This window comes from Diadema antillarum, unplaced genomic scaffold (genome assembly GCF_040938485.1).
Source record: "Diadema antillarum isolate AM-2024a unplaced genomic scaffold, OU_Dant_1.0 seq00001251_RagTag, whole genome shotgun sequence".
Classification (NCBI taxonomy): Eukaryota; Metazoa; Echinodermata; class Echinoidea; order Diadematoida; family Diadematidae; genus Diadema; species Diadema antillarum.
Genome location: NW_027272037.1, coordinates 113,706 through 126,133, shown reverse-complemented (window position 1 = coordinate 126,133; position 12,428 = coordinate 113,706). Strand labels below are relative to the sequence as shown.

The 12,428-nt window shown below is 36.7% G+C and overlaps 1 protein-coding gene across 3 annotated transcripts in view; it reads left to right on the top strand.

Annotated features, from left to right (window-relative positions):
• Window positions 1-12,428, top strand: part of LOC139745314 (sodium- and chloride-dependent betaine transporter-like) — a 100,824-nt gene that overhangs the window by 49,777 nt on the left and 38,619 nt on the right. For all 3 annotated transcript variants that reach the window (XM_071655713.1, XM_071655712.1, XM_071655711.1), the window contains 2 exons: window positions 1,236-1,367; window positions 1,753-2,062. In XM_071655713.1, coding sequence (XP_071511814.1) covers window positions 1,236-1,367; window positions 1,753-2,062 — 442 coding nt within the window. The remainder of the gene's footprint in view (window positions 1-1,235; window positions 1,368-1,752; window positions 2,063-12,428) is intronic.

Genomic DNA, 12,428 nt, shown 5'->3' with positions numbered 1-12,428 from the left:
CAATACCCTTTATCAAAATACTTTAATAAGAAGTAAAACTGATAAGGCATCTATAGGAGACACAGATGTAGATTTGATAAGAATATCTCCAAAACCCATGCGTTAGTACTGTAAAGAAAGTAGTTCAGTACCCGGCCACTTCTCACTGCAGAAGATGGTTAACTCTTGATTAGACTACACGTTATCATAGTGTTTAAGATATGTGGAGGAGTGTACGTGTAGGTCCCAGAAGCTTGTCATTGGATCTCACCTCTTGAGATTGCCTCCTAAACGATCTCTCTTATGTTTCAGTGAGAATGCAAGCAAGGTGGAAGACCAGGCTTCCTTAATGATTAGGCCGCGATAGATGCAAGCGTAATATGCACGCAGCCACCTCAGCTACCACCGCTACAGAAGTAGAATCTGTAGGGGTGTTGTTGCTGTACATGCATGCTTATATGCATACTGTCAAGCAATAGAAGATTATATCGCGTATCTCCTATATCACCCGTGTGAAGATTGATCCTATTTCAACAGTAAGAATGGGGTCATGTGCTGGGTTCATCTGTTGTGACCATACTTATAACTTGACCCAGTCAGGGATGCTTCAGTGTCTAATTCAATTTCCTTCAGGAAAGCCCTTTGTAATGTGCACCTGACACTTGTACTTTTCTGTTAAGCCATCTGTAAATATACCTAGAAAGATGCAGCTATATGAGGTACCCGAATATAGCGCTAACTTGGTATATAGATGTAATGTCTCTGTGTTGGATCAGTGTTGGTGTGGGTCTTTTTGTTGTTTTAAATAAATGCCCTTTTCTTCAATTGACCCATACCTTCCACTGTAGCATGTGTGAAATGAATTAAGCCTCCATTCCGGATGGTCAATGAGAGTGAAGGGTGCATAAAACACATGTGTTCTCACCTACTGTACATATGACCTCAAAACAAATTATCTTAGCATCCAAGGTCAAAAGTTAGTTCTCTATGTATGATTTTTTTTTTGTGTGTTGTGTTTTTAATTTTGTTCTTTTTTCCCCACAGTATAGCATAATGACGAGTCATAAGATTAAATATCCATGAAAAATAATGTGTTTTTTTTTCCTTCTACGTTTGTTGGAAGCATTGGAAAATGTTTACCAGCATGGTGATACGAAAGAAAGCCCCTTGTATATTAAGGAAAAAAATCTGCCCCAGTCAAATGTGAATGATTCCTTTAAAAATCTCTCTCTCTGTATTTATTTGGACTTATTCAGGTGCATTCTTGATTCCGTATTTCATCTGCCTCTTCATCGCCGGCATCCCTCTCCTGATTCTTGAGATCGGTCTTGGCCAGTACACCAACCAGGGTGGGATCACAGCATGGGGCATCAGTCCCATATTCAGAGGTGAGTGTGACACAGACCCCACCCAGTAGTAGGCTGTAATCTTTGTTCATACCTCCCCCTCCCCAAACTTAGATGCACTTGAAGCCTTTGATCTGTACAATGTAGGTATATGATGATTTATATATTATGCACCTGTGTGCACATGATTATGTGAAGAAATTAGTCATTTAGAGAATTGCTTCAAAGCCAAAGATGTGTTGACTAGAAGCAATGAACTGTTATAGGACTCCAGTAATTAAAAGCCAAATTTTACTCAGTTGGATACCTGTGTAGGTTGTCATTTAGTTGTCCTGCAGTTCATTAACTGGACATATCTCCAACAGGTGTGCAATGCAATGCAAACTGTTGATAAAACAATCTTGTTGGGATGCTGTCCCATCCTCAGGTATTGGCATTGCCAGTGTGGTCATCCTGCTCTTCCTGAACACCTATTACATCATCATCATGGCCTGGGCATTGTACTACATGTTCATGTCCTTCACCTCCGTGCTGCCCTGGTCCCACTGCAACAACATCTGGAACACGCCCTGCTGCTTTGTTCCGGGCACTAATGCAGCTAACGAGACTGATGAGGCCATTAATACAACGACTGTCGCACCCACCACCGTCACCCCCTTAGACGTCACAGGTGCACTGATGAGCAGCGTGAACTGTACGAATGAGACCATAAAAACGGCCACTGTGGAGTTTTGGGAGTAAGTCCTGATCGATTTCTAGATTTTGTATCGCCCACTAGCAGCTTTCAACAAACTGTATCTTTAAGACTGGGAGAGGCATCAGCTTTAGATGAATCTCAAATGAGTGGAATTACAGATTTGAACACAATACCAACCACCTGATTCTCTTATCAAGGTCTTCATTCTGAAGACAGGCCCTTACCTCGAGGTTAGGAAACCTTGAGGTTAAGCTCTTGCCCCCTAACTACCACGTGCGTCCACACCACAAATCTTGACCTCGAGGTTACGAAACCTCGAGGTCAAATTCCTACCCCTTTTGAGTGCGTTGATTTTTGTGTCCACATGGTGCTTAACTACAAGTGGGGACCCCCCCCCCCCCCTCGTGGTTAGAGCGCTAACCATTAGATTTCTTGTGGCTCTTAACATCAAGCAAACCTCGAGGTTAGCTAACTACGAGTGCGTCTTCACGGTCCCTAACTACAAGCTCTAGCCTCGAGGTTAAGGCTTGTCGTCTGAACGTAACTATAGTTAGTTGAGATCATATGGTTTTATTGTCCCTGTTGAGAATCAGAGCAAAGAAATGCAGAAAAAGCATTGCGAGATGTGAAACTGTGATTACAGGCAATACCCTACAAATCTCTAACCATAAGTTAGTTTGACAGAATACAAGAACGAGCGAGTCTGCTGGAGAACTGTTAATCACTTCTTGTAGACCATGTGTGCACTGTCAAGAAGGTGCTTGAGTATGCTTTGATAACATTTAGGTAATTCACCAACAGTGAAGTGTTGTACTTTATCTGGCACAATAGGTGCTGCAGGCTACTACATCAGCTGTCAGCATGTGTTTAAATATCCCCGGATGAGCAAAAACAGCGAGGAAAAGCCAATGATCTTCAAACCCACTACAGCCTCAACAGAATGATATGCTAACCTGTATTTTTCATTTGAACAAGTCCCTATAGCAATATTTTCTCATCGAAAATGTGTTAAATAATCTTTTTCTTTTGTGGGATTTTGTTATACATACAAGGTACATGCAACGCTGTACAGTAGTGTTATTTCTCAGACTGTCTATCTGCAGAGGTGTCTAATTGACACATTTAATGTGTTTTTATATTTAGAAAAAATGATTACTCGCCACCACAAAATGTAACTAAAAGTACAACTGAGCTGTAGGATTCTACATTTTCCAACCTACCAGCAACAGGGTCCAAAGATTTGCTCTCAAACTGACATTTCTGATAGGCAGGACTTTATGATTTAATTTATAGGATTACTGTGGTTTTCAAGGACCTGATATTAAGAACACTTGCTGGTATTTTACAAGCAAGTGATTTAGTATTTGTCCCAATAAATGGATATAATTGTATCTGCCAAATTCTCACAAATTTACGTATTTTAAATACTGCCACCACAGTAGTGCATTACATTGTACAAGGAGGGTTGCACATCTTAAAATCTACAGTATCTGTTTTGAATCTGAGACTCTTGTTTTGATAGTTGCAGTCACATTGGTCAATCAATGTTTTTACTGTAGAGTCAGCTTTTTACAAAGTTTGAGCCCCACTGTGGGTATCATGCTCCAAATGATAAGTTATTGTATAAATCCATCAGCCTCGATCTACTGTTTGGGGCAGGAAGTAAGGCGCCAAGTGTTCGTGAAGTTCGGATCATTTTCTCTCACTCGCGATCGGCCCATCACACACTCTATGCACACACACACACACACACACACACACACACACACACACACACGCACATACATATGACACTGCATAGATGTGCCCAGATGGATATCATGAAGTAACAACTTAATGACAAGCAAACTAATCATCCAATGAGAGACAGATGTCTTTCTTTGTTCATAATACACTTGTACCTTGATTTAGAGTTAGGACGTTATACTGGGCTGATGTGGATGTTTTAAACATGGCATTTTCATATCATTGTGTTTTAGAAGGCTCCATTCCACACACTTCTCAATGCTCACTTCATCAGAAATATTTGTACTGCATCAACTATGCATGTAGTCAGGCAAATCTTGACAGGTTTTAATGTTGAAATCAAGATCATTTTACGGTTACAAATAGTACAAGAGTGATTTGGAGTTGGATGTTTAGTGTCCCCCCCCCCCCTTCAATGGAACAGATATTTAGCCTTAAACAATGACAGGAACTCCAATTTAGATCATGCATAGATACATCTGGCCTGGATGTTCCCCCCCCCCCCTGCCCATACTGATCTTTTCCACTGATTTCAAAATGAGACCATTGGATAGAGCGACCAATAGCTTTGAACCAAGTTTGATGTAGTTTCCTATGCCTTCCTGCCACAATTGCTGGACTCATTTGAATTCACACACACAGCTGTGTGATGGTGGCCTCCTAACTTAGTGATTTTGAAACCAACCCATGATCCTGACATCCTAGGTGAAAATTTCTGACCAACATCAGAAATGGGTCGATTGTTTGTTGCAAAACTGTTGACAACAAGTTGTCAAGGTCGTGGCACTGGTTTCTCATTCCGCTTATCAACTGATTGTTTCAGTGGCGTAATATGGTCAGTTTTACAGTAAAGGGTGTAACTTTGATGTGGCAAGGGTCAAAAATTAAAATTATGTTTCCACATTTATCTTTGCCTTTATTTTATATAGGAATGTCTATATTTTCAATATTTTGTCATTCCAGAGCTTAATTCTTAGGCTAAATATGAAATATTAAGTGACTAATATGGAATTTTAGATAAATTCAGGCAAAAACAACATGAATGTTTTGGTCACCCACAGCGACCAAATGAAGATAAATGGTGGATGCAATGCAACTTTTCATTTGCTGTGAACATATATTTGAAATATCAAAACACTTTTCCCCAGACAGATATTCGCTCTTGCAATTATTTGAATGTGAACTTCAAATTCCAAGGTAAAAATGGTACCTGACAAACAATTTTTAAGTTAAAAGAATGTTCTAGAAGGAAGAGCCACTCTAAACATAGCCCCAAATTATCTCTTGGTAACAAACATTTATCAATCCAAATCCCAAAGAAATTCGATTATTTTTAACAAAGTTGAAATTTTCAGACTTGTGTGTTTCGGAGGCTTCAGTTAACAAACTAGTGTGTTTCGGAGGCTTCAAAACTGTTAACACAAAGTTCTAGTCCAGTATTCACTTAGAATAAGAAAACTACAGTAAGCAACTATCACAACATGCTAGAATAACAACAGGGCATCAATAAAATGTGAATAACAGTATACAGATGTACATTTTATGGCAGTGCATAATGTCTACTCTTCATACCTATTATTATTAGGAAATTGGCTTCCACAAAAGTGAATAACAAACTGTACACACTTTGAGCGATGCTCAGTTCGAATTTATGACATTACATGTGGCATTATGATTCTAAAGGAAACTGCAACAGTAGCAATAAAGGTACACTGATTAGGAACACCTATTTTGGCGGCTTAAAGTTAGCAGCAACACATGTTTCGGAGGCTTCATCATAAGTGTTAACATGCAAAAAATGTCCATTATAATGTGATATGAAGTACATTAATGCAGATGATTGTTTCCAATTAACCAACAATGTTGAAACATGTAAAATAGTATGTATTTGTATGCAGAAATAAAAAAACAAACTTTCCAACATAAACTATGTTAAGAAACAAAGAAAAATATGATTTTAAATCTCTATGCTCAGTTGTATATTTGCATGTGTATATCCATGACTTTGGCAATGCAGAACATGGGTAGGCTACACACATGTATAGCTGTCTGCATTCATCAAACTTTTCACCATAATGCAGAAAGGATTACTTTCAAGGAGTTCAACTGCAGCTCAGACTTAATGCAAAGATAATGTTTGCTTGCTTTATTTGTATTTTATAAGGACAGTTTGTGGGATGTATATTGACAAACATGTAAACCACCCATCATAATTATAGAGTATGTGAAATCAATTTCAGCTGTTGATGAGAATGGGATAGAAAATAGACTATGTGATGGCATGATGGTTAGATTACAACATAGCGTTGTAAAATATAAAAAGGGGAAAAAAGGCCTTTAAACATTCTTTTGCATATGTATTATGGACTGTGGCTGATAGACTTTTAAATATTCTTTTGCATATGGACCATGGCTGATATCCTCATAGAGCTCTATCAAATGCAATGATCATGGTTATAGAACAGCAATCTTAAACACTGATCAGCCATTCCACGAACAACATTGTAAGGATTATCATCAAACTGAAAAAATGGAGTCGGAATAATCAATTTATGGGTTATATGATCATGGAGATAGAAAATAAAATGGTCAAGATCCTATTCGTCTTTTTGAATCGCCTGTTGAAAAGATACATACCCTACCCATGATTGTGTATGAATTTTGAATTAAAAAAATGTTGACCAAATGTATATTTCCCTATAATATGTGATACTTAGAATTTTGCTATCTGTTTCTGTGGTATACAAGTCACCTCTGCTTCATATCATTTTCTCTTTTATTTTTTTTTATGCTTCAAATGCTTTTTTTTTGTAGTTAAATAATTATATAAAATTCCAGTTTGTGTGACTCCTGTGACAGCTAGGAGGCCCGTTTTTTAAAGTAACACATTGAGAAATTACTAACAGAACTTTTACTGTTTCTAAAAATGACAACCTTTTAGGAAAAGCAGATTAAAAAGCAGCAATTGTGTTTAAATATCTAAGTTTGTTTTAGAATATAAACCCACAGACTACAGTTTAAACCCTTTGAATGTCAAAATACAGTAGAGGGTTGTAACTTTTTTTTTCCAGAAAAGCCAGGGTCCCGTTGCATAAAACTTTTTTAGCAACCTTAAATAATTCAGGTTGGGATTTGCCCAACCTGAATTTTTTAAGGTTGCTAACCTAAGAATGTAAAATCTGTTGCATAAAAACTCTGGTTGGGAGCTTCCAACCGGAATTTTGTGATTTCAACCGGAAAAAAATCCGGTTGGAGTTTTATGCAACGGGCCCCAGGACTAAACAAATTATAAAGATTTCAATCATTTCAATATTGTTCTTCATGAACATAACTTCTCCAGTCACCCCACCCATGTAAACTACATGTACCCACGGCAACAGGCTATTTAGAGGTCTATATGTCATTTATTAACAATCCTATCACAACCATACTATCCATACACTGTTTACTTCACTGGGAACTACATTCACAAACATGTCATAGAGTCTCACACACGTATGAGTAAAAAGATGTTTCGTAACATAAGCTACATTTTGTTTGATCAAAAGTAGTCAAGTGGTTCTGCCAGCATGACAAAATATGGAAAAGTACAGTGATAGTATCAAGATTGTGTTGCACCTACAGGTGCAGCAGGCACCAGATATGACATACAGACTGACATAAAAACCTGTCTGAGAGAAGTAATCAAACGTCAAAATTCCAAAACGGTACTCTGTGATGCAAGTCACACCACAAAAATGATAATCTGCAAGATGTTAGCTATTTTCTATCCAATCACAAATTTATTGATTACTTTCCTCCAAATAAGTATTGGAGATGAAAGCCAAAGAACTTGTTAGGACATGGAAAGCTGAAAAAGTCAGATTTTAGTATAGCAAAAACAAATGCCATGTGAGTAACAATGGAATGGATTTGTCAATGGGTTATAAATGAACATGTAAAAGATCATGTTTCGAACCTATTCACTCAGATCTATGGTAGTGAGTCAAAAGTGTAAAAATCCAAAAAGTAACTTATTTTCCACCATTTGCTTGTGATCATGCAGTAAAAGTACAACCTTAAATTCAAAAGTAATATATTTCTTAGTTTTGTGTATGTTGCCCTCTTGAATATCCATCTACTAAAGTCCTTGAATCTTCAGCCCAGGAATAGTGTTCAGTTCAACAACAACAAAAAAAAGAGAAAAGGAAATACATGTAGTGTATTTAACACTAAATAATCAAGTAATTATTTGGTCTTCATTTTTTAAGTCTGACCAGTCGAAAGAGTGATACAAAAATGGTAAACAACACTTCAACTTCTCTCAAGAGTACAAAATGGGTTATAAAATCCAACTTAAGAACATTGATGTGTCCGCAACTACTTGCTTTGTTGCACTACTGTTGCATGATGTGGGCATGTACGCAAGCTGGAAGTCACTTTCATTACTCACAATATCTAGCCTGTTCCATTGTTACAAAAGGAAACCTACAAAATAAATGCTTTTCACACATTTAAACAACTATCTACACCTTGCTTGATGAACCATCAAGTCTCATTCGGTCCAAACAGATATTTAGTAGACTTAGAATTACAAAATTGTAATGAAAAACATTCCATTTACATGCTGTTAACATAAAATGAAGCCTCCGAAACATCTGGAAAATTAATTCGGTATGCCTTATGTTTTTATGAAAATTATGTATGTTATGTGGAAAGTGATGGGTAAATTGTGTCTTTTTTGGTTGATATACACTGTTTAAACATATTTGTGGACCAACATCCTCATCTGCCAATATTTCATTGCTGAATGAAGAGGTGAGTAATGTATGACACGTCTGCACTGTTTAGGAAAAATAGGTAAATCGTATAGTAAATCTATATTGGTGAGTAAACAAAGCAGCCAGAAAATTGAATGTGATAAAATATCTTTGGATATGTCATAAATGATCATTGGGTGGGTGAACAATAAATCTAATTCGATTTTATCCAGAGAAAATCACAAAAATGCAGTGTTAACATCCTTTTGAAGCCTCCGAAACCACTTTTTCTCTATAAAGTGTATTGGCTCAAAAAATTATTGCAATATCATATTTTTTTTAATTATTTTTGTTGTCTGTCCATGTCTGTTGATGATTTCATGGCATAATTTGGGGCAGACACTCAAAGAATTTATCAGAAATGTCAAATTAGATGTTTTTGCTGTTTCGGAGGCTTCAATGTGTTTCGGAGGCTTCACGTGTTAACGGAAAATTTGTATTGTCTCCTATTTTCAGAGAGTTTGGCGGATCCTAACTATTTTTGGTTTATTTGGTTAGGGCCCCATATCCTACTTTTTGACATATAGATTGGGTCACTTCTCTTATCTATATTCATATTATTTGACTAAACATTTTGTTTCGGAGGCTTCAAAACTGCTAACGGAAATTTCACTCGATGAAGTAAAATCATCACAAAATTTCAAATAGCCGTAGAATCAAGTAAACTTTGATATAAGTCTAAAGTTTAGCTATACCTTACTATTTTCAGCATAAAAGAAAGTAACCAAAACACATCCTCTAATCATTACTGTCCATCAAAGTTTGCTAACAATTGTTAACGGAAAAAGAAGCCTCCGAAACCTCAAATTTGAAGACATAGTATTCTAAAATACAGGGCCAGCTACCAACCAAACTAATTTGGTCATTTCAATTGACCATACAACTATGCTTTTAACATAAAAAATTAGATCTCTGCAGTTGCTGTAGAAAATTATTAACATTTCAAAAATTGTACATAAATTTCAATGCAACAAAATGGTCATTTTTAGGGTACATATGTGACTGTCAAAACAAAACGCATCAATACCTGGACCTGACTATGCTACCCAAGGTGGCTACTCATGAGGTGACTCACATGTGCAAAAATCTTTGAGATCTGTAAATCTATGTGTTCAGGGTGGGCCAAAAGGCTAAAAATTGAAAGTTACACCCTTTACCGTAAAACTGACCATATGCCATTTGTGAGCAACTCATATCTAAACCAAGATTTTTGTCACATATTGGTAAATTATATGTAAAATGCTCTGTAGTGTTGGAAGAAAGAGCGTCAAACAGCGTAAAATGATAATTCCCTAGTCCTGCTTCCATTGCACACAGTCAATCAGCTTTTGAATTTTTTTTTTGCAAACTGTGGATATTGTTTAATACTAAAAATCTTGCAAGCAAAATTTATCACAGAAATAATGTTTAATGCTCAAAATACCATTAAGCAAATTGATCACTGAACCAGCAAAATACATCAGTATGCCTATTAATAAAGGTATTTTTATCTGATATTGTAATGGTAGGATACACTGCATTTAATATGTTTTAACCATATGAAATTTATTGTTTCATCAGAAATTTTATTCTCTGCCGTGACCTTTAGAATACTTAAAATTTTTGTAAGCCTTCATCTCCAGGCTCTAAATCTGCACTCCCCTTAAAGAAAACAGAAGAGCAGCTGTTGTGATTGTTATCTTGTGTTTTAAAGAAAGCAATTTCAAATGCTGGCACCAAGTTATCCACTCGATCTTGGCTCATACAAATGAGAAATTAGCTGATACCAGAAATTGTAGAAATAATTTTCTGTGTACATTTTTTACTGTATCGTTCAAGCCAAATGTACAGTTTGACACATCAAAAAATGAGCACAACTCCTAATCCCCTTGGCCTTTAAATTTGATAAGCAGGACAAGTGTACTTGATTCTCCAAGATTAGTTGATAGTTGTTAGGTTAGTGCGTACGTGTGTTAGTTGTTGAAACTGATCAGATCCATTTGATGGCCTTTGTATACTCACACTGCAACAATTTGTTTTCAAAACTTGAGTTTTGTCTGCATGATTAAGTTCAGTTCACTGTCGTGAAAGTTATTACATTTGAACTTTTGATGTAAAACATACATTTTTATGTCTGTATGAAATAAAGCAACTGTAAAAACTTATTTGTAAAGTTTATTTGTGAAAGGAATAATTCACCATCTTTTGTATGTCATTCATGATCCCTCTGCACAAATTCTCTGCATGATAGTTGTTACTAGAGGTGCAAATTGACTGGAAAGCATTGTTTGAAATTCATGACATGACTGTTCATGTCAGTTGGAAATTTATACAGGTGGATCAGCTTTAAAAGCCCTCCCAGACTGAATTATGCAATATATGCACACATACACTCAATGTTTTGTCATGTCAGCTTTCTGTGGTGTGACATACTGACCAGGATGTTTATGAATTAATCAAATTTACAAACATGTGGTTGACCTGACTGACAGTTGAAGTTCTGCCAATTGTTGATGGGTGCTATGAGCTTGTATCCAGCATTGAAATACATGCATCTTTCAGCTTGCTCATTGCTAGATAATTTCTGATAAATGATCAAGGGCATTATACAGTCTAAATGCTGTTACTGGATACAAGTGTACCTAGATCGGGACACCAGAAGACCACATCCTGTCGCCAAAGGCTAGGGGATGTGAATCAGTTAATGACCTTGTACACAGGAAAATTAAGTAGATTATGCCTTAACCCTCCCAGCCCCTCCCTCCCAGCCCCTGGAATAGCAACTGGTGAAAGAAAACTCATTCTTTAGAGTTACTGTATTGCTTAATTTGTAGTGCTCAGTTATACTGCAAAAATTAAGGACAAGTGAGATGTGCTGAGGCATGTTCTTGGCATCCATCTGCTGATTGTGTTACACATGCTTGCATGCAACAGTTTGCATTATGTAGTGAATGTAAACAAGAATGCCCTTAGAACATGTAAAAGTATACAATTTCTCAGTCCTGTAGTAACTCTAATCTTCGAATTCCTTATCTGTTTTATTGCCCAACTCAAATGATGTGAATATCCTGTATTGTGCTTAACATTTCCCCTCCAGTGATTGGAGGTGGGCAGTTTATCATTGAAACGTGTAATGCTAAGTTGCCATCTCAGTTGGTAGCAGACAACTTTTGTCTGAAATACAAGTGAGACAGCATACCTTCAACATCTGCTGTTTCAAATATTTTTGCTATGACCATATTGTACGTGCCGAAGTCAGTCGCATGCATGACATTCCAATTTAAAGCATTTGCTCGTCTTCTCTGCTGAATAAAGTGACAAAATTTACACTGTAAAAGCACTCAATGATGAGAGTGAAAAGGTTAGAATGCCCATCATCCAAGCCCAAGTTTTTGTTGGCTGCAAAGGCAACAACAAGTGATAAGATAAAATATTGAGACCCTCTGTGTTACTTGGGCATGTTCCACCAAAATTCAGCAAAAGCAACTGTGTCAAATCACAATATTGCACCTGTCAAAAAGCAGCTCATCTAGTAATGGCCTGAGCAATATGAGATATTGGGCCTTTAAATTTCTTTTTATTTATCTTTCGTTATATTTTGTGTTGTCTTCCTGTTGTCATCAAACACAAGGTCAACTCTTTTATCAGTTGTCATATTTTGACCTTGACTTGAATGATGCTCTGTGTGTGTGTGTGTGTGTACTATTTAATGTTAAATATGGGTTGAGAGGTATCACCATGTGACCAGGCATATATTTTGCTTGACATGCAATTTTTCTCATGGCTGGTCATTAGTAAAGTAAATGAGAGGTCATAGCACTTTCACATTGCGATGGTGACCGGGTTAGATGTTATCATTTTATTTACTTTCGTTTAACATTT